The 22,808-nt window shown below is 43.5% G+C and overlaps 1 protein-coding gene and 1 long non-coding RNA gene across 9 annotated transcripts in view; one reads left to right on the top strand and one right to left on the bottom strand.

Annotated features, from left to right (window-relative positions):
• On the bottom strand, positions 1–16,622 carry gata3 (GATA binding protein 3). 8 transcript variants are annotated; one of them, XM_082511522.1, is made up of 7 exons: positions 16,364–16,622; positions 11,115–11,202; positions 10,571–10,955; positions 9,053–9,586; positions 6,563–6,822; positions 4,013–4,138; positions 1–1,611 (listed from the first exon to the last, which is right to left on the bottom strand). In XM_082511522.1, exons 3-7 carry the CDS (start codon positions 10,803–10,805, stop codon positions 1,405–1,407), a joined length of 1,362 nt encoding a protein of 453 aa, XP_082367648.1. In that variant the 5' UTR covers positions 10,806–10,955; positions 11,115–11,202; positions 16,364–16,622; the 3' UTR covers positions 1–1,404. The 8 variants fall into 8 exon arrangements, with proteins under 8 accessions (XP_082367648.1, XP_082367650.1, XP_082367652.1 ...); XM_082511524.1 differs by lacking the exon at positions 16,364–16,622 and having other exon boundaries at positions 6,563–6,609; positions 6,766–6,822; positions 11,115–11,560; XM_082511526.1 differs by lacking the exon at positions 16,364–16,622 and having other exon boundaries at positions 6,563–6,609; positions 6,766–6,822; positions 9,110–9,586; positions 11,115–11,559.
• LOC309692737 overlaps positions 15,580–22,808 on the top strand; it is a 12,877-nt gene continuing 5,648 nt past the window's right edge. The window contains exon 1 of the long non-coding RNA XR_014272428.1: positions 15,580–15,680. This is a non-coding gene — a long non-coding RNA (uncharacterized lncRNA). The remainder of the gene's footprint in view (positions 15,681–22,808) is intronic.

Genomic DNA, 22,808 nt, shown 5'->3' on the forward strand with positions numbered 1-22,808 from the left:
TAACATGTCAACAGAGATTAAACTAGTTTATTATTTTCAAAGAGGAAAAAAAAAAATTACGAAACAAAAAAGCAGTCATATTTTACACTAGTGATTATTATTAAATTTTTTACAACCATTCAGTCTGCATAACATAAAGAAATAATTCTACATCTTTGTTTCTTTCGTATTTTTGGTACTCTGATTTATACATACAAATAACAAATACAGGAACTTTTTTCACAATGCATATAATCTGTGGGCAGGAAGAAAGTCTTTCAGGTGATCGAGTGTGTGCGAGTGTGTGCGTGTAAGTGTGTGCGTGTATGTGTGTGCTTGTACGTGCGCGCTTCAACACAAACCAATTGCCCGAGACCTATAGCACATCCAAAAAAAAAAAAAAAAAAGAAGAAGAAGAAGAAGAAGAAGAGAGATGCCTGCAGCCGGAGCCGCTGACTCTCTGCAAACTTAATGCAACACAATTCATGCAGGCAAAAACCGAGGCCTGCCCTTTCTCAAAAGTCTTTCCCTCACCTCCTCCTCCCTTTTTTTTTTTCTTTCCTCCGGGACTCGGAGGCAGCCTCTCCTCACTCCTCCGGTGGCAAGTCTCTCCACCTGCTGCGACTCGTACCCTTCTTGTTGTTAGCTGCCCAGGGGCATGTTTCCTTTTTTTCTTACTTAATTAAAAAGTCTTCATTAAATGTACTGTATTTCATACAATTTGTACAAATATATTCAACGTCTGTCTCTCCTCATCTTCAGCAGAAGGAGGAGAAGAGGGAGAGGAAGCAAGGGAGCGGGAAGGGGGTGGTGGTGGTGGTGGTGGTGGGGGGGGGGGGGGGGGGGGGGTTCCTGTTACACAGGTGCAAGGTGAAGAGAGTCGGGTTTGGACATTGAGGAAGAGGGCGTCACAAAAGTTCTTTTAATGTCAGTTTTTTGTGATGTCAAGTGTGGAAAAATGGCTTTTTGTACACAAATGGAGCTCCTTATCGTGTGGATCAGCTGGGAGGACAGCCTCAATGTGGTGGTGGCAGCTCGGGGAGGAGGGAAAACAAAAAAACGTCCCCCTGGAGGTCGGTGCGCCACAGTCAAGTCAAGTCTGCAAAGCATTCACATCGCAGAGGTACACTTCGATTTTTATAAAAAATAAGATACAACTGAGGAGAACAGGAGCCTAAAGCCTGTCGCACTCACACACCGTGGCTCGGCGGTGAGACTGGGGAGCTTAGATCGGACCGAGAAGCAGTTTGTTGTTTAGGATATGGAAGCAGGGCAGCAGAGGTACCGAAAGGTGCGGTGGTGGCGAGGCTGAGGATTCAGAAGTGGTGCACCGCGGGGAGCTCTAACCCATGGCTGTGACCATACTGGAAGGGTGGTGCGGGGTGAAGGGGAGGCTCGAGGAGGGGTGCATGGGTGTGGGGGTGGTCAGCATGTGGCCAGAGTGCGAAAAGGGGGGAAGGATGACATGTGGCGGGACAGAGCGGCCGGGCTGAATGAGCTGGTCTTGTCCATCAGGCTCTTGGAGAAGTCGTCCATGTTATCTTGGGCCTTTTTGCTCTTCTTTGACTTGCTGGACATCTTCCTGTTCCTGGTCTGGATGCCTTCCTTCTTCATGGTCAGAGGTCGGTTGATCTGCTCTCGAAAGGAGAAAGAAAAAGATGGCAGATGAGTATTTGGTCCTCGTGAACATTTCACATGAGATACGAATCTTAAAATTTAAGATTCCAGTATGAGATTTATATTAAAGCAAAACAAACCGTAAGTGAGGGGTGTCACAGAGTTTCAGAGTAAATAAGAAAAATGTGGTGCACAAAGAGCTTTTTAGTTCTCTTAGAGGCAGATTTTGGGGTTTTGGACAGACATAATGATATGTAATGGAGTCCCATTACGAGGCGAATCAGGCTGTCCCATCCCGAAACACAAGATTGTTTATCTATACTGTGAGAATGTGTGTTTGTGTGTGTGTGTGTTGGGTCGGATATGAATGTTGATTCCTATAAGCTGGACTGTATCTAAGGCTGTAGCTATGCCAGGAAGAGAAAAGAGAGAAAAAGGACAGATGAAGGGGAGGAGGGGGGTGCAGGGAAGATGGAGAGAGCGTGTGCAGAACACAGACGGAGAAGAGTCTGGCAGCTAATGTGCAGCCGGTCAACCACAGAGACACATGGCCATGACGACTGTCAGCGTCGGCCAAGTCCTTCTCTCCACCCTCCTTCTCGACCGCGTGGCCGACTCTTGGCCAAAATGGCCCCAGCTGCCATATTCCAGCATAGGTTTTAGCGAGGAATGAGAGCTGGATGATGGAATTCCGACTGTGGGCAGGATTATGAGGGAGGTGGATGAGGCCGACTGGCTTCCTGATCTTTCTCAGTGGTTCTTCCCGGGGAAATGGGAACAGGGATTTCTCGAGCTGTCTGAGACATTGGCATTTTTCGCTGACTCTTTAAACAGCGGCCTCGATGATTAGTGGAGGGCACAGATCTGTTTTCCCCCCAGTGATGTGGGTTTCACTCGCTAAGCTTTGACTCCATACTGGGTGACCTTCTCTGCCTTGCGTGCCCTGATTCCAGTTCTAGGGCATGCTACACCCACCGAAAGCCAATCTAGCCTCCGCTCTTTGATGCTGAGATGTCTACCGTCTCGCGAAACAATTCTTGGGCCTCCAGCGTGTGCTCGGCCACCAATACCCGAGCATATCAAAAAAAAAGCATTTGAGTCAATGGCCCCCACAGAATGCACAGTGCAAGCTCTCACATCCTCCCTCCAAAAACCAGCAGCTAACCACCTGAAACCTCAGCGTCCGTACAGAAGTGTGAGGACTGTACACCTCTCAGAAATATGAAGATGAGAAAGACACCTTACAGGCACAGTGAGAAAACCCCTGATTACTCGGAGAAGGCCATCTATGTTTTGGGTGTTAACACAACCTTGTGTTTGTGGCAACTTTTCTGTTTTCACAAGCTTCTTATCTGAGCTTACGGGACAACAGACTGCTACCATCAGGTGTTTTGTACGCTCACACTTACACACATTAGGAGCCCATGCAGGCCAGCGGGGACTCCACTAAATTCTCCATGAAGAATGTGGAATTTGTTTCAAAGGGAGCAAACCCCAACAGAAGTCTGGATTTACCAAAATAAACTAATTTCATAATTACACCAAGGTCGGGGTCAGTTCAGATGCTAATATGTAACGGGGAAATATTATTCTACTCTCCTTTTAACCTTGGTCTGAATCTGCTTCTGCACCGCCTCACAATGTGCCAAAAGTAACATGGGAAAATGATTTAACAGAGAGCGCTTGCGTGACAAGCTGGCCAGCAGAGCAGGATACTCTTCCCCTTATGCACAAGGGTATAGGCAACCTCTATCTGTTGTCTGTACAAGGAAAATTACCTACATGTGGCCTCAGAGCAGTTATCCTGCTTATTATTATTATTAGTTTCAGCCACAATGGCAGTTTGATTAAAAGTGACAGCTTTGTGCACAGGAGAGGAGAGAGAGGGAGAGATAAACGCGTCCCTGGGGTTTTCAGATTGAGGATGTGAAATGATGTGGCGAGGCACTAACCAACCCAAAACGAATCAGACGGATTGGTGGTCAGAGGGGGGACTCAGAGTCCCTGGCGCGCATGGAACCAAAAGGCTAGAAATAGAAGAAGAAGAAGGGGGAAAAAAACGGTCTAAAAAAATTAATCGAATTTTAATTAAGCCCCTTCTTTAATATTCAAAAGCAAGGCGGCTGCGGGCTTAGTTCACTTAGGTCTTATACATTTTAGATTCGCACTTACTGCCAATAAATCATATTAATTCTACAGTATTTGTTATCGCCGTGCCCCGGAAATTCTCTGCAGGGACAAGTCAGATAAAATATTCAAAGGGAGAGAGGGGAAGGTGCCCAGCAGGACGTGGTGGGAGAGAAATAAAGAAGGCAGATCTGAGGAGAAGGGGGACATAGATGGGAGCTGGACGAATAAATATTGGAGGCAAGCCTCGATAGTTATGAGAGATATCCAGTGAAGGTTTATTACTCACATTGTGCAGTTTAAAGTACAGGCCGCAGGCGTTGCACACCGGGTCCCCGTTGGCATTTCTCCGCCACAGCGTCGTCGTTGTCGTCTGACAGTTTGCGCACGACGTCCCTGCCCGCCTGGCTGCCGACTGCACGACGCAGACAGGCCAAAAAAAGGGAAAGGGGAAAGAAAAAAACATCACATGACCACTCAATGACCCAATCATCACTGAGGTTTATTCTAACAGCTTTAATACCATCATTCAGGGCTCGTTTTAACACTTAAATATGGCTTAAAAAATACACACACTAGTTAACTTTCCTTACGCGAAATAGCCATGTGGCACTCATTAAGAGGGATTTGCAAGGATATCTGTGGAATTTTTAAGTCATCGGGATAAATTGGTGTAAATTCAGCAGCCCTGTATCCATGGTATCCTCGATTGATTTAACAAAGAAACAACACATGCATTTTCTATTATACCTGCTTAAATACAGTCTTTAATTTTTCACTCCAGCATTGCGCAAAGCTGCTTGAAACATTCAGGAAGCTTTTATTTTGACAGTATATACATTGTATATCTCTACCCAGTGCATTTTCTTTTGCATTTAGTGCAAGCTGAAATTTTTTTTCAATGAGGAAAGAAATAAATTTAAAAAAGGAAAACAGGGTTGCTTTCACCCGGGGCTAAAAATAGCCACGTAGAGCTCATACCTCCTGGAGAATAAATATTTACAGAACACATAAAAGCAGGGCCTTGAAATGGGAGAGCTATTAAATGTGATTAAATTAACCCCCTCCTTAAAAAAAGCCAACACGTGACGTCAGACAATGGAAAGGAAAAGGAAGGAGATGAAACGTATAGATTTGGCATCTATTAAACGTAAAAGGCCTCGTCTGGAATGTATGCTTTGGATTCTTCCAATATGCGCACAAAATATGAATACATGATGCGGTGAAATGAACCACATGGCAATAATTGCACGCCAGTTAAAAGCACACAGTTTGGAGAAAGAAAGAAAGAAAGAAAGAAAGAAAGAAAGAAAGAAAGAAAGAAAGAAAGAAAGAAAGAAAGAAAGAAAGAAAGAAAGAAAGAAAGAAAGAAGTGGGTATTTTTGGCTTCGCTGCAGTCTACTAGGAGAGTAAAACCCTCGCTCCATCCTGCCACAGTGAAAGTCATGTCTTCCGATGGATTTCAGCTGCCTGCCTCACAGGCCAGTTTGCTGCAGTGGCTTGACATTGATGTTATAATCTCTAAAAACAATCAATAGACAGGTGACCGCAGAGGACACGCTAACGTAAAGGACTACATTATCTCAGGGAGGAATTTCCAATTATACACACGTGGTGGCCCAATAACCCCTGCTGCTGATCGCTGTGAATACCCAATCACAGTGAGGGAACACACCTTTTGAAATCTCTATTTTTATTCACTTAACCTATCATCATAGTTTAACCGGTTTTCTTATTTTTCCAACATTTTGTTTTTTTCTTCGCAGCCAACACTTTAAATATCAGCAATGAAAGGTCAACAGGATTGGTATTTACACGTTGTGGTGATTTCATAGAGAAATGATTCGGCTCGCAGATCTTATCTTCGTGCTAAATTTCACTTTCTGGCCTGTACAGTTTTTTCCTGACCCTTTTCACCTCCGCGAGAAAGAGGTTCAAGGTCAAACTGACCTGGTTGTTACCCATACCTGAGCATCCTCGTGTATTTAAGCGGTGATTACAACGCTAAACAATTTCTCGTCGTGGCTCTCTGTCTGGCCTGGCTCGGGCTGCCTCAGCCTTTATGTTTTGACTGGGGAAGCGGGGCTTGTGTTGTTGAAAGCGACTTATCTGCGCTGCTCAGATATCCGGCAGCTCTTTCCTGAGTAGTCGGGTTTTCACATTATAGAGGCAAAGAGAAGAAGTCCAGAGCAGAAGAGGTCTGGACGGCCATTTTTGCCTCGAAAGATTTTTTTTTTTTTCAAAGAGTGGGGAACTCCTGTGAAGCTCATAAGAGATGTAAGCTCTGATGAGAGGGGCTTTCCCCAAAATAACTGTAAAAATAGCTGCACTTGGAAAGCAAAAAGGTCTGCTTATAGCTACAATATAGGCTCACCTACAAGATGAAATTTAAAAAAAAGGATGCTGTAAAGAGTGCAGAACTGCAGCCATGCTCAGTTCCTTTAATTAGAATCAGAGTGGGGGGTCTTTTGTTTTGTTTGTTTGTTTTTTGTTTGTTTTATCCCGGGGGGTTGTTTTATTTGCTCAATTAAATATGAAAGATAGAAAATGTAATCTCTCTTTTAAAAAAAGTAAACCTAAGGCGCTCGCAGTGCAATTTTAAATTAAATATTTAAAAGTTAAATAACACTGTGCAGGACGTAAATAAGGTACTACAAGTGGAAATAGTCCAGATGTCGTACAATAGCTGTAAAGCTTTGATGGCCACAGGTAGCGTTCTATGATATACATGGGGCCTACTGTGTGAATCAATGACAATTTTAGCAAATAAAAAGTAGCACTGTCATTGCATTAAAAAAAACTGCACTTTTTTTCTGTGGTAATATCTTAAAGCAGAGACCTGCACTTGTCGAGTCAATTTCCTGCAGCTAATAGGCCTACTTCTTCCTGGATAGGGGAAAAACAGAGAGAGAGACGGAAATGTCATCAACAGAGAAACATGGTGGAAACGTACCAGCCGTCGCTTGGGTTTGATGAGAGGGCGATTCTGCCCGTTCATCTTGTGATAGAGTCCGCAGGCGTTACACAGATAGTGACCCGTACCGTCCCGCCTCCACAGCGGAGTCGACGTGGCCCCGCAGTTCACACACTCTCTACCTTCTGCAAGAGCCAACGCGCACACGGACACGGACACACACACACACACACACACACACAGACACAAACAGAAGATGGAGAGAGTGTCCAGGTCAGTTGGTCCTTAAAATAACCAGCAATAACTGGTTCATGCAATCAATGCTGAGAATAAAAAGAGGTTAGAGAAAAGTATATATATATATATATATATATATATATATATATATATATATATATATATATATATATCTGTAAAGCACAGAACGATTAATAATGACATCGACTAATAATAATAACTAGACAAACTAGTACCAGTAATTAACAATAATGATATTGATAACAATAACTAGAAAGTAGAAAGGTTTGTAGTAGATTTATTTGTCACACACACACACCACGCACGCACACATTAAACACATGTGGTTAGTGTTGGTGTCGAATACAGCAGTTGTGTTAAGGTCCATAAAGCATAAATTATTTCAGTAAACCACAAAACTTTTCACACTGCGAGTCTCTGAGCAGGATTTTCAGACTGAGCAAAATCCACTTTGGAGCGTGACAATTTTTTAAAATAAATCTAATCAAATCCGCCTTCGTCCGAGCCATTAAATTTCCCTTTATTGAAAATTTATATAATAATAATAATAATAATAATAATAATAATAATAATAATAATAATAATAATAATAATAATAATCTTTTATTTTGAAATGGGGGGGGGGGGGGGGGCAGGTTTGACTGGCACTTCTCTAGTGACACCGACAGGTGAGACGCGCACTAACAGTTGGATTATGGTATACGGGGGCCTGAAACTGAAACAAGGGAGCTCGCTGCACACATAGTCAGATTATTTGAAAGCAGAGACTCACTCACACAGGGCTTTTGTGCAACGCCGAGAGCCTTTTGCATTCTCAGGCATGCAGCCACACTTCCCCTTTTTTCGAGCTGCAAACACACACGCACACACACACAGCTCGACTTCTTCACAAAGACTAAAAGAGATGCGTCGGTCCGGGTCGTGCCGCGTCGTTTAAATGTGACAGACATGCAAGCACCTGGGAAAGTGTGTGTTGCTATTTCTCTCTCTGTTTTTTTTTTCTTCTTTTTTTTTGGCTTGATAATATGTTGCAGAAATCAAACAGGAACTGATCCAATGCATGTGACTTAAGAAAAGCAGGCCTCTGCAATGCACCGTTTTGCACAGTGTGCTTGGTGCTCCGGGAGAAAAGCTTTCAGCGCTGCGCTGAGTTTACACTGCCGCACTGAAGACCCGATTAAAACATCCAAATGAAACTCTTCAGATCGCCAAATATCTTTAACTGCACATTATCTCACATGATCCCGGAATTCACATCTTTATTTGCATTAATGGCCCAGTGTATACTGCTGAATAATCCCGATGATATGCATCAACTAATCCTCTGTTTTCTATACACCCCATCAAAGACGCTGATATTAATGTCATTACAGAAAACTGGTTTTCAGCGGCGCTGAAATAACCTTTAAAATAATTACCCACCCTCTTCACAATTTGTAAATATCTCCCTCCTCTCTGTCTGTCTGTCTTCTTTTTTCCCTCCCCTCGGTGGTTCGTGCACTCTGCCACGGCGACGGTTCAGCCGCTTTTTCCCTGTGAATGAACGAGCAGTATCCGGTGCTCTACCGCTGGGTAAACAATGCAACTGTGGCGTGCACTGGTCCGACAATAATGGGATTATCTTAAACATATAAACGGGGCGACACAGCCCAGAGAGTTGGCTTCCCCTCTGTCTCTCTCCCACTCTCTGTTAGTGCAGAGGAAGATGAAAAAATGACCTTATTTATGGTTCAACTCGGAAATCATTTGCGTCATGATTTTTTCCTTTTTACCTCAATATAAAAAAAGTTAAATTCATTTTTTTTATTTCAGTTGTCAATGGTGTTAATCTTTTTCCCCCATTTTTTATTTTTAATTTATTTTTAAAAATAAATATAACGTATTTTATATTTGTTTTATTGGTGTTATATTATATTTCATATTATTATAATTTTTTTTTTAAATCAGACCATTAAGGGAAATCTGTGAGGTATTTTTGCGACTGTCTGGGTTAAACTGACTCCTGCGGCCTTAAACCTCCATGTGAGGGATGAACGTGCTGATTATGGGCATTTATTTTAGAAATCTATGTGATATTAAACACGGCTGATCATTAAAGGCTGCAATTCTGGGGAATGCTGTTAGATCAAAAGGGAATGTAATAAAGCGCACGCCTACCTGAAGTGGACCTTGTTTTTGGTCTTGTTTTGGAACCATAACTAGAAGATGACCCACCTATCAGGCTACTTGGTGGGAAGAGGCCTGGGCCGTATTCAGGGACATAGGGTGGGTATGTGGCGATGGGGTGGTGGGCAGAGGATGACCCTGCTCCGATTGATGCCACGCTCCGGCTGTGAGCTGACTCCAGTTTCATACTCTCGGCCAGGGTCACTTGGTACTTTATGCACTCTTTATCCTCCTGCCGCCCGGAGCTGCTGGAGCCGGGGGTAGATATGCCCGGATCCGGGGATACGTCTTTGGGAGGGGTCGGGGGAAACGTGAAGAGGTGTGGACTGGAGTGACCGGTAGACAGGGAGGAGGAGGATGAGGCTGGGGGGTAGACGGACAGGCTGGCCGGGGAGCCATGGTGCAGGTTCTTGGGAAAGGGGCTCAGGTTCCAGGGAGAAGTGCTGTGGTGCGGGGGGATTCCTTTGCTCCCCTCCAGCCAGGGCAGAGAGCCGTGCAGTAATGAGGGACGGCACACCTGGCTACCTGAGGCAGCACAGAAAAACAACAGAAAAGATCACAACCTGACTTCACTCTGCAGTAAAAACAAATACACATTGCCATTTAGAGTTGTCGGGCTTCAGGCCTGAAAAAGCAGGATTTAAGCTTTACACACAAATTAAGCAAACAAATCAGGTGACATTTCTTTATTTCTTTTTTATTATTATTATTTTTAATTATTCCACACACAGAAGCAATCATTCACTGTGACCAACATCCAGTTCTACATTTAAAAAATCCTGACAGTTTGTTTACACGTAGAAATTATTTGAACCCCTCTAGTGTGTAGAAATCTGAGAGTTTCATGTGGCCACGCACGTGCGTAAATTTACCCTTTAACCTTCCTATTGAGCGGGCCTAAATGCAACATATGAATGCATGTAATTCAAAAGTAACTCGACTGTTGAGGAAGTTAAAGCCTACATCATAGGAAACTTCATAAATGACTACGCGTCAGTGACTGGCACATTAGAAAATAGACAGTTGGAGTGTGAGAGCAGAAGCCAAAAAACATAAATACCAAAGTGTTCCAGGTGTATCTCTGGTTTCTGTGCCAACACGTCTATTTGTTTAAATCCGTAACTAAACACTCGATCGATCCAGAAAACAAATTGGGCACGAGCTTTTAAAAAAGGAAAAAAAACTTCACCAGCATATGAGTCAGCTCATGTTTGTGAACTTTAAACGGGAATTGACTTCAGTACGAGCCATACTCAGAAACCATACGCGTAAACTACACATATTCACGCCGTGGTTTCACAACACTTGAGTTTTATAAGTCGAATCAACCCGGGCTAAAATCGAAACTCGTTTCTTTTTTTTCTTTTTTTCCTTTTTTCTTTTGTCTGGGTCACAGTGAGAAAATAATTCCGAGCTGTAATGGAGCCTGCCTGCAATTACGCACGGGCATCCAAACAAATAAAGGGAGCAAATGATTAAATAAAAGGCCTTAACAGGCCGTTTACTTACTGTGTGGAGGAGGAGGGTACCTCTGGACGGCTCGGACAGAGTTTCCATAGTATGGAGAGACGTGGTTCCCCTGTCCATCGATATTAAAGAGTACATCCACATCTTCAGCGAGGGGATACTGCGAAGGGTCCATGTATGAGTGGCCGAGGCCCGGGTGATGTGAGCCAGGATGCTGTTCGTTCATCACCGCGGGATGATGGCTTATCCATCGTGGCTGGTCCGCACTTACTTCCATCGCTTGATTTCTTTAGATATATTTTTTCGTTGCTTTAGCAAATGTTCATGCACGCTGAAGCAAACTGGTACAAGTCAAAAGATAAGAAATAAACTGTCCCAAATCCGCGTGTTTGTTAAATCCACAGGTTCCGCGCTTGCTTCCGATCACCTGGAGACAGAGGGGAGAATTTATTGTCTTACGTTCTAACATTTGTTTACATGCAACGCTTCTAAAACTTGGCAGGACGCTCACGCTTAAGCAAATTCACACGCGATTTTTTTTTTTAATTTTTTTTTAACAAAGACAGAAATTAAACAGGGAACATACCCAACATTACAAATGCAACTGAGGTGCTGTCACAGAAATACGTCCAAAATGGAATCCGGTCCCACGCAGAGCTCCTGAACTTCTTCCTCTTAGCAAACAAACAGCGAGAAAAAAAAAAGTCAGTGTTTCAGCTCAACAAGTAGCTCGCACGGGGCGCAGGCAGGGCTTGTTTGCAGTGGATGGCCTCACTGCGCACTGACCAGCACCAGCAAGTTAGACTCACTGATCAAATCTCTGTTTGTGCGCAGTTGAAGCCCTCTCCATTAACTCCGCTCCTCTCTCTCTCTTTCCCTCTAGGTCTGTGAGTCTCTTGCTTACTCACCCTTGCCCTACCTCTCTCGCTCTCTCTCTCTTTCTCTCTTGCTCCTTCCAGTCCCCCTTCTTTTTTTCCTTTTCTCTCTCTCTCTCTCTCTCTCTCTCTTTTTTTTTTTTTTTTTTTTTTTTTTTACAGTGAAGGCATTCTTTCAGGATGGCGCCAGGCAGCTCAATGCTTGCAGACAGCTGTGGCGCGACGCAACTTAAGGAGGGTCTGTCAGTGTCATCAGTTAAGGGGAGGGGCCTGCTCTAATTGAATACAACATTTGGCCAAGGAAGATATAGAAGAGCTGCAAGAATTTATTACCTTTTTAATGTTTGTTTGTTTGTTTTTTTTCTCTGAACTCATCAAAAGAGGTATATTTGTTTTAAATATGAAAATTGTACTGTAGTAAGGCCTTATACACTTAACAGCTGTCTTATGCATGCAAGCGTGCTAGGTGTGCAAAACTCGTGTTGTAGGAAGTTATTTTATTTTGAATTAATCTATAAAATATGATACCTACGTTTATAAACTTAAAAGGGAAAACTTATAAATTCACCTTCAGCGTCATTAAAGTTGACAAGTATAAAAATGATAACCAAAAATAAAAGTTTTAAACTCCTTTTCTAAGAAAAAAAAACTTTTATTACAACAGCCACTAAAGTCTGCGCTTTTTCCTGCTACAGTTTGCAAGAAGAGAAGAGCAGAAGCCGCTGCAGAGCCTGTTGCTCTGGGCCAACGGCATGTTGCGGGACATTTATGCTCTTAAAATTGTGACAGTGCGTCCTCTCGCGGTGACAGCCACATTATTCTAATGGCAGATCCAAACTGAGCCGATTTCCTCACCGCGAAGGGACGCCTGGGTGACTAAGCCTCCAGTTTAAAAAAAAAAAGAAAAGTTAAAAAAAATAGTTATAATGTAAGCTATTACTGGCTGTTACTTAACTCAGTCGGTATCTGTGCGGTAGCTGCAACCTGTTCACTGCAGCTCAGACAGACGAGCAACAACGAGCGATGTCAAGATTTATTCACAACAGTGAATAACGCGCATTGATAACTCGCACTGCGAGTGACCGTAGCCCGCCTCGCTTTGACCAGTTTTTCTTTTTAAATAAACAAACTGGAATTTAAAAGGATGTGTGCGCCGTGACACGGCCATGATGCCCTACGTCTTCCACCTGAGAAACAGTCCCCCTGTATCCCTCCCCGTGGGCAGGTGTGTGTGGGAGGGGGGAGGTTTTTTATGTCTAAATCCCGGTTTGATCTGCGTATACTGTCAGACTGGCGGTGTGTAATAGTAGCAGTGTGTGTGTGTTGGGGGCAGCCACTGGAAGTGACGTCACCGCGGTGTAAACAGTCAGGAAATGAATCCTCTCTCGGAGGCTGCGGGAGCGCGCACGCCCTCGCACCACGTAGGTATTGGCATGAATTTGCTGTGGGTGTAATAATAGGTGGGGGTCACTTCCTTAGAGTGGGGGGTTGGTACCAAATAAATAAATAAATAAATAAAAGCATTAAGGTGATCAATGAAGACGCCATCAGACAGATTATTTAGCAGGTGAGTCCTCAGTTGCATGCGCACAGGTGATGGCGCATTCATTCAATCCCGTCTGAAATTATTAAGCTTGCTCTTAACCGAGCGCTTGGGAGCACGGGCAGAGGAGGACTTGGCAAAGCGTGCTATTTTTCCCTCTCTCCAGGATAGCCCTACCTGGGGAGAGGGAGAGGGAGAGCGAGCGTTTCTCACACAGGCAAAGCCCGAAACTGAACTTGGACGCAAACTGCTGTAGCTGCCATTGTCAGGCTGTCAGCCGACTCGTGTAATTATCCTCTTGAAAAAAGTATCGCGGAGCGTTATCCACAAAGTAGCCGTTATAGGTGCTCGAAGGCAACACACGACGGTAAAATGTGGCCTAAAATCCCGATTATGTGTTTTTGTTTCTTGACTGGATGCATCGAAGCTTAGAGAATGGGACATGGAAGCCATCCCATCACTTGAGTCCCCAAGCCTCGGTGTCAATAACGCCGGGGCTTATTCAGCGCGGGATATAAGACTGCCTCTCCCTTTCTTAAAAAAAAGGGGGGGGGGGGGGGGAGTCATTTTTAATCCTAAACTGTCGTCACGAAGGGAGAAATGGTGGCTTTGGCTCTTTTTTCTCTGTGTGTGTGTGTGAGGACGAAAAAGCGAGAGGGGCTAAAACGAGCCCACATTAGTCTATTTTTGTAGTTAATGGCCTACAACTAGCACCGATGCTGTGCGCAAAGATTTGTTAAAGGTTTATTCATAAACGCGGGCGAGGGTCCAGTCCTTTTCTTGATGGCTTAGATAATTTCTGCGAGATTATGTTAGCCAGCTTTGATTAAAATCGAGCCACTTTTTTTTTTTGTTCTCTTCACTGCAGTTAACACAAGAACGGATTATTCCATTGCCTGTGTGTGTGTTTGTGTGTGTGTTTAGGGGGATCAAATGTTTTAGATAACGTCTAATGCTTGCGTGCATGTGCGTGCGTGTGTGTGTCTGTGTCTGTGCGTGTGTGTGTTTACTTTGTTCCTCAGCGTCCCGTGTTCACAAAATTACAATCATTGTTTTCCCTCATAAATAAAAGTTTCCTTCCGCCAGCTGATTAATCAAAGGTCAGCGAGATAAAAATCATACTATATTAATACATGGTGTAACAGTTATGCCACCACCAGTGAGTGTTCACCCACTGCTACCACTACAGTAATATCAATACTTTTTTGAAAAGGAAAAGAAATTCAAATGATATGAGTAGCAGCTCGTGTGAGGTACATTTAGAGCCACGAAGAAGCAAGAAGCTCTATTGTAAAATAATATTGAAAAGAAATCGCCTGTGCGCATGCGTGTGTGCGCATTTACGGCCTGTTATCTTGGGTCGTAATGTGTCACGTATCTTTATTTATTCTGGCACGCACAGAGCTAAGATACCCAGCCAGAATTAGACTTAATTTTTGTGAAATATAAATTTTTAAAATATTTTTTTAAATCAAAAAGCACTTTGGCGCAAGAAAACACACGATATAAGAACATAATCCAAAGAGCTTCTGTGGAAAAAAAAAGAGATGCCCAGCCAGTGATTAAAAATGCTACGGGCTATAGTCATGCTGTAAATTGTGATATTTTTTACTGGTTAAGCGCTCATTTATACATTTTGAAACCCGTATATTACCGCAGGTAACCTATTTGTTTCTTACTCAGTGAGTCATTTGTCACCTTTCTAGTCTTTTCAAGAAAAAAGTGGGGCTGCTTTTCTGTCAGCATGGGAACCAAGTCTGGTTCTTAGAACAAAACTAGGGCGTAAAATTCTGCTTGTTGGGCGCGTGAAACTTAAAAACAGAACTGGCTTTCCTAGAACGATTTAAATGAGCAAGAGCTGAAGGATTGATCACATTTTCTTCGAGTGTGTTTAAAAAGAAAAAGAAAAGAAAACTAGCACATCAGATTTTGTGTCATTCTTCCCAACGAAGAAGAAAAAAAAGAGCAAAGAAAAAAAAGGGGGCTGCCAATTGACTGAGTTGTGATTCTTATCTTTATATCACGTCTCGCCAGACGCACTGATGTAATCTTTCATTTGAGGTGCAGGGCCTTTTCACCTCTTGTCTTGTGCATCTCCAAACAGAAGTCATTCATCATTCAGGCACTAAATTGTTTGGCTGATTTTTTTTATTTTATTTTATTTATGTTATTAATCTTTGTGATTTAAATGCGTTTAAAGTGGAGCTCGGAGTGCTAGCAGCCTCTCTGACACCTCATGCAATAACGAAATTTCGATTGTGACGGGAAATTGGAGTGAAAGTGCTATCCGCTCGAGCGGTCCGCTGCTCTTCTTCTACGTTTTTAATCCGAGTTTATATTATTTTAATAATAACACCGTATTTTTTATCCTTTTATCCTTTTTTTATCCTATCGAATCCTATCCTCTTTTCTAAGAAGCGAAAAAATGAAGGGAAGAAAAAAAACATCAAGGTGTCCGAGGGTTTCTCTCGTGTTCTGCTCCCCGCGTGCAAATAACCGTTGGAGCTTTTTGGCCCGTGACTGTGCGCGTGTGATGCCCCTGATTTAGCTTCCTATTCATTCTAAACAGCGGCTCTCTCCCTCTCTCGCACTCACACAAACACACCGCCATCTCGAGACACAAGGACCAAAGACGAGATGGAGGAAACTAATAACGGGCTGGGTGTGTGTGTGCGTGTGGGGGTGCAAAGCAGCCTCAGCAAGCCCAGCTCCTTCTTATGACCCGCCGGCAAAGGTAATCAGATCAATTTCACGGCTTGTATGGGATTCTCGCCTGCACCACCAGGTAATGCGAGAGGTAATGGGTCGCTAAAAACACTCATCTGTGCTATTTTAGGTGTAGGTTAAATAATCTAAGAAGTGAAACCGGCTGTCGTTTAGCCTTTTTACATATCAATCCGTTGACTCAGGCGAGCCAAAGAAAAAGAAATGCTAGCTTAATTATCAGCCCGGCCAACCAAAGCAAATTTCGCTTGCGCTGCTAATAAATAAAAGGATAGAGAAAGCAGTTAGCATTAAACGCAACAATGGCGCTCGTTATGGATGTTGTAGCCAGTATTGTCAACAATACCCCCCCCCCCCCCCTCTTTTTTCCTTTTTTTTTTTAATTCCACCAAGTGCACACAGAGCGATGTTGAGGGGGAGAGATGAAGGTGTAACGGGTAGCTTCATCTCCGGCTTCACTGAAGTCCAGTCAAAAAAAAAGATTAAAAGAATGTTACCGCTTTACTCATAATTTTCGTTTATAGTCATTTAATCTAGCACCCAAAAAAAAGCACATTCACAAAAGTTTCCCATCATTCTCAGACCGTCAGTGAGCTCACAGACAGGCTACAAAGCCACCGAGGGAAGCGGCAGCTCATTGGATGGGGCATTTAGGATGCGGCGGCTTCAGAGCAAATCTAAATATTTACTGACCTGCAGTGGACGCTGGACGGGTGGAGGCTTTTTTTTCCGCAGACGTGAAGGAAGAGTGACATAGAGATGGAGGCGCCGATGGCATTTAGAGAGAGGCAGAGGAAAAAAGAACGAGAGGGCGAGGAGCTGTGGACGGGGAGGGGAAAAACACACACGCAGACATACACACACAAACACTCACACACACACTCTCAGCACAGCGCTAGGAGTAGTGGTGGCGGCGGCGGTGATGGTGCGCGCGCGCCCTCGGTCCCGGAGTCACAGCGTCACAACTCAACGCGAGGAGGAAACACGCGCGCACATAGGCTGTACCGGGCAGGCTGCACGAGCACACGGGCCAACCAAAGGCGGCCTCTTTACCGTACTTACTGTACAGAACACGCCAGCTCTTCCGGGTCTGAAAGCACAGCAAGTTATGGGAATAGAACGGCAGTAGAAACCAATGGGAATCTATTGTAGGGTTAAAATAGAAGTGATCTATAATAGACAGTCATTTATTATGATTTCGATGCGATTTAAAATGAGATTTCTTATTTTTAAAAAATACTATTTTTGTGTTTAACCCCATTTTGTTGTATCCAGGTGATCATGTTAATTCAGGAGACGCCCAATATTGGCACACAAGCCGAACGAAAGTAAGATTATATTATATTATATGTAAGAAAAAGGCGATTGTGGGCATTTGCACGTGATTTTTTTCTGATTGAGCAATGCACAACTGTATATTGTGTAACTGTAACTGGCTATTATCTATATAGGCTTTTATGTGGTGCCTGTACAGTTTCTGTCACTGTGAGGGCTTGTGCTCTGCAGATATTTCACCGCAGAACACAAGCCCTCACAGTGGCAGAAACACGTTGCACGTCCCTTTGTGTTAGGAGAGGAGCCCCTTTCTCTCCCCTGCCACAAAGGACAGATGAAGCCATAGCTGCTCGGTGTCTAATCAACACCCCAAAAAAAAGATTCACAAACTACTCAGCAATTACAGAAAAACATTTCAGAAAGAGGAGAGAAAAATATACATATGTAGGCAATAAATCTGAAAATCTGATCGAGGCTACGAACAGCAAAAGCTTCACACCAATACACACACAGAGACACACACTGAGCATATAGAGGCCGGCCAGCCTGCTTATTGACACCATGGTTGATTGAAAGGAGCACCAAGCAAATCCGATCCTTCTCTCTGTGAAATGCACCGAGGAAAAAGAGAGGAGAGGAGAGGAGAGGAGAGGAGAGGCGAGGAGAGGAGAGGATGCTGGAGGCTTGGTATCTCTCATGATGCGCATTGACTCTTTGAAGGAGAATGTAAACTGATCACACCCAAATCTATCTTTGGGGGAGAAATTCAATTAAGGTAATAAATTAAAGATAATTGGCGCAAACCTCGTTGTATAAACTTACGAACGCGACTACAGCCAAATGCGTCTTTTTTTTAAAAATCAATGAATTATTCAGCAGCCTTCTTCCACACAGGGACGAGCCGAGCTTTTCATTTATGGAATCCCACCCAGTGTCTAAATAGAATTACAGAATAACGACAGCGTCAAATTTTAATGATTTATTAATCTGCTTTTGAGGTAAATAAAGTGTTTTTTAAATTATGTTCTATTTTATTTTTGATCAGGGGAATTATTTGATTTCAATGTAAAGATGAAGTTAATATGCGGATGCGATAAATGAGCGCGCTGATGAGAAACGATGATTAAAGCGGCATTCATGCGCGCTCGCGATTAAAGCACATTATAGGTGTAATAAAAAGATTAATTACGAGGAAAATAACCAGAATCAATTCGGTCCTGTTCACTGTGGGTACAATTAAATAAAGGCGGGAAATAACGTTTAATTTTAGGCGGCGGATGTGAAAAGCAGTTTTGTTTTTAAAGAGGGGGAATGCATTTTTTTTGAGGGGGGGGGGGGGGGGGTGGAATCGAGTCTTAATTAATTTTAAATAGAGACTGTAAACGGGTTTAGAGTTTAGTACAGGCCCCACAGTGTCACATTAGAGGTATGAGGCTGTGTAGTGTTTTGCACTTCCTCTAACAGGGATTTAACGAGAGCGCATGCGGCCTGGAGCCCGAGTCCAAAGTCACTCGCCTCTCTTCTTCTTCCTCCTGCTCTTCTTCTTTTTTTTTTCCTGCCGTGAAATCGCGTGATTAATGTAGAATTTGACGCGAGCTCCCGCGTGACAGCTGACAACAGCTAAGCACCCCCCACCCCCCTTCACTCTATTGGTACACTGGTCGTAATAAAAAGCAAGAGTCTGTGCACACCAGCCTTTTATTATTATTATTATTATTATTATTATTATTATTATTATTATTATTAGTCTCACAGCCATCTGATATTTATTGACACACAGCAGTTTGGATGAGGTGTCATCATCTCACCATTACATCCGGATTAAATCACCCCTCTTTTCCTAGTTTCTTAATTTTGCAGATTGAGGTTGCAGCAACAGTAGCGAACCTCCTCCTCCCCCCCCCCCCCCCCCCCTCCCGTGTACCGTGGCGCTTTTTCAGCCCCTGTTAGTGCATAAATGGAGTAAATCATTTACGGTCACCCGCTTTTATAGACTCCCGGTGTAGCCTAAATTTTATTAGCCCCTTCCCACTCCAAATGTGAAATAAACGGTGCAGTATATATCTCCTCCTTTTTTCCCACCCCCCTTCTCCCTCTTTCTCTCTCTCGCTCTCTTTCTTTCTCTGCCTACATGATTCTTCGCTGTAAATGTCGAATAAGATGACCTTAATTTGAGACAAAACAGCGCCAAAAATGTATGGGCCACGTATTATCTATTTACTTATTTATTTCCTCAATGTGTTTTATTATTCTCGTCCTGTTCACCCTCCAAACGTTAAGCCAGTGTGTGTGTGTGTGTGTGTGTGTGTGTGTGTGTGTGTGTGTGTGTGTGTGTGTGTGTGTGTGTGTGTGTGTGTTTTACGGCGGCTTCTCCCTGCGATTTTATTTTAAAATATTAGGCCGAGGTGGGGAGAATTATAAACGACTCTGCTCTTATCTGCTCCCTTCACGTATCCAGGATCACAGAAGCTGATTAAGAAAGAAGTCACAGCCAACGCTGGATTCATAATGATTTGGAATAATGAATCCTTATCTCCCCTCTGCAGATTATCAGCCTTTCAGCTCGCCATGTTTTGTTACATGGGATAATTTATTGCATCTAATACATCACAATGAATCTGATGGGGGAAAGTGATGGCCATGTTAGGAGAGAGGCTGTCTTTTTTTTATCCCGGGGCAATGAAATGCCTTTACGATTTTTAATTGGTAAAATATAAGGGGGGTGGGGATCTGATAAAAAAAAAAAGAGAGAGAGAAAGAAAGAAAAAATAGAAGCACAGAGGTATAATCTTGCCTGCTAGTGTTCCAGCAGCACTCTGCACTATAATTAGTGTGTCAATTTCAACCTGAAATTAACAACATCGACCTGCCATCTCTGCTTACGCCGGTGGAGTCAGCTAGATCCTAATTTCGCATGATTTATTTTTCACCAAGAAGAGATAATTAATCATAAACACGGGAGAAGGAAAAAACACACAGTGCAGCAAAGTAGAGATAACAAAATATTTGCATCTAAAAAGATTCGATGGAGCTCATTGGCTTTCACCTCCTCCACCCTCCACCGCCATCCCGAGCCCACCTGATCCAGCTGCAGTTACCTCCAGCACTTTTATTTTATTTTTATTTTTTAATTTCCCATGATTAATCTTTGGGTGGCGATGTATCATTAATCACTACACGAGATGGGGGGGGTTACACAGTTACACACAGTGTGTGTAACTGGTAGACTGAATGGTGGTGTCACTGTTGTTGGGAAACGATTATTCTTTTATTCAAAGGGATGGCGGGTGTACCCTGGTGTAACACCGAACGAAGATGCACCTCCTTATAAGGTTAATACTAATAGTAATAATAATAATTTATTATTATTGGATAATCAGCCTTTGTTTGGAAGTCGTCACTGGCGCAGCGCCAGCGCAGCTCTGGATTTTTTGGATGGCGCTATGTTTAAACTTGGGCATGCTCACTGTGCCAGGATAAATTTGCATTTTATTTGCAGCTGTAATTAGCTGATCAGCATCTCTCTGCCCCCCTCTCTCACTCCCTCTCTGCCCATCTTTCTTCTCATTATGATTTTGTATTTTCGCCGCCTCTTTCACCGCCTCTCCCCAATCCCTCATTTTCCAATGTCCTGGCAGCGCCACCAGATGTTTATCGCTTTTATACCCAGGGACGCTGCCATGTCAAACAGACCGAGGATGGACACTTGCAGGCGGTTGGGTATCCAGGCAAGCCCCCTCCCTTCCTCTCTCCCTCTCTCCCCTACCACCACCTCCTCCTCCTCTTTTCCTGGCTGTGCATAATCCTGTACTGGGTGGCCACTGGTAGTCCAGTGACGGTTTCATATGAAACGGGGTAAGGGGGTGGGAGAAAGCAAGGAGATCATTATTAATGGTTGCTGATTAAAGGGTTCTCCAAATATAAAATAAATAAAAAGAGCTCGATTTAATTCACCTCCCCTGAAATCTTACTCTTTTTGTCCGTGCAGAAAACGGCCACATCCGCACTGATGGGAGGCTGATGGTGCGCCCCAGATATACTGCAGATAGAGATGTGGAGATGAGCTTAATGAGATGCAAGGCTGTGGGTGGGGTTGGGGGCAAACATCCAGTGCAGGAGTCTTCCCAGGAGACGTCTGCACAATGCGACCTGCCCGTTATCTGCAAGGGAATGCACTCCCTCGCTCTCGCTTTCTCTCTCGCTTTAATGAGCAGTCGTTTATTAAACACTCTCTCACTCTTTTAACCCCATAATTGAAAAAAAGAGGCTTTTCTGGAGCGGCTCGACCCCCCACACTGCAGCAGCTCTGCTCCACTGCAGAGGATGCAGCGGTGGATACAGTGATTATATCCATCTAGCTTACCTGAGCTGCAACAATCACAAGGGGGCTTTGCAGACCCCCACCCCACCCTCCTCCTTCCCCTCCAGTTTGGCCACGATATACAAATATTTATCCGCTGATAAGGAACCACTACGATGGCAGATAACCTCCAGTGCCACTGCGTCAGGACTCTTTGTCTGTACAGTCTCAGCAATTACTAAACATTTCCCTCCCTCCCCCTCTTTTTTTCCTCCTAAAACTTCTCCGTTGCTTTTAATTCGTTAAAGCATTATTAGGAGTCTCTCTAAGCCTCTTTAGTCAATGACTGTTTGTGGAGTCTGGAAAAGAAAGAAAGCTTGGGAGGGGAGATGGGGGGGGGAGCGGAGTTCTGTGTGTGTGTGAGAGAGGGGGGGGGGGGTGAATGAAAGACTGGCTTGATTTTCCTCGCAATCCACGGAACAAATAGCTAACATTTAACGTTTACACCCTGCCTGGCGACTCACTGGCGCTGCGGGGCCGAGCCGAGTCGGGCTAAAGTGTCCCGAAAGCCTTTGGAGGGGTGTAAGTCCCGGGCTATCGGGTTCTCCAGATCCCCTTTAAATGACTGTCAAAAGAGGCAAATATCGAATTGCACGGGGTCTCACTCTCCCCGCCCTCTCTCGCTCTCCCAGCCTTCCCTGCCAGCCTGGCACCAATAATGCGTTACTGTAACGTGATTAGCTACTTCTCCAGGAGCAGGCAGGGATTTCCAGGGAATTCATTCTTTATTTGCCGCTGTGTGTAAATGTAGTTTGTGTCACCATGACTGGAATAAAATAACAAATAAATCAGACATTTATTAATCGAGAGATTTAGTAGGAAATACAAACACTTTTGAAGGTGTTTTCTCGAAATGATCTTTATCTGGTCATTTACTGATACATCGAAAAAGTTCAAGGAATTGTTCACTTTTACATGTGTAAAGAAAGTGATAAGGTAGTAAAATAAATACAAAGAGTAAACTTAATTCATCTGGTCAAACTTTAGAAATATTAAAGTACAAATTATTGCATTAATAGGACGTGAGCTGATGTGTTTATTCTAGTGTTATTTCCTGTTTTAGTGGTGACTAAAACTTTATTTTGGGGCAAAGTCGGTAAACATTTTAAGCGTTTTTATGATCAGATTTGACTTGTGATTCTATACGTGCAGTTATATGTCCCTGTGGCCACTGAGGTTAGGAAATCCTTTAAAACAACTGTCCAAATGTGTGCCCAAAGACGTTTCAAGATGGCAGCCACGTGTTGAGACTTCTAAAAAGGACAGTAACGCCATCATGAATAGAGCTCTGAGAAAGAAAGTGTATTATTTTTTACATGCACACCAGTTAGCCTGTTTTTTCTGACAGTTTTATTAAAGCATGGGGATAGAAATCACTTGGACACTTTGCCTCCGTATGCGGGTAACTGGAATAGTTCAGAATCACATCAGAATTATACATGCAATTAATATGAGCACGTTTGTGCAGGACATATAATTTATTTCTTTATTTTGATTGGGAGT

The sequence above is a fragment of the Aulonocara stuartgranti genome (assembly GCF_965226115.1).
Source record: "Aulonocara stuartgranti genome assembly, chromosome: 17".
NCBI classification, from domain to species: domain Eukaryota; kingdom Metazoa; phylum Chordata; class Actinopteri; order Cichliformes; family Cichlidae; genus Aulonocara; species Aulonocara stuartgranti.

Coding starts and splice junctions, on each gene's coding strand:
- gata3 (XM_082511522.1), bottom strand. CDS start 10,805: ATGGAAGTAAGTGCGGACCAGCCACGATGGATAAGCCATCATCCCGCG. Junction 9,587..10,570: donor GTACCCTCCTCCTCCACACA/GTAAGTAAACGG, acceptor GTGCTGCCTCAG/GTAGCCAGGTGTGCCGTCCC. Junction 1,612..4,012: donor TGTACTTTAAACTGCACAAT/GTGAGTAATAAA, acceptor TTTCGAGAGCAG/ATCAACCGACCTCTGACCAT.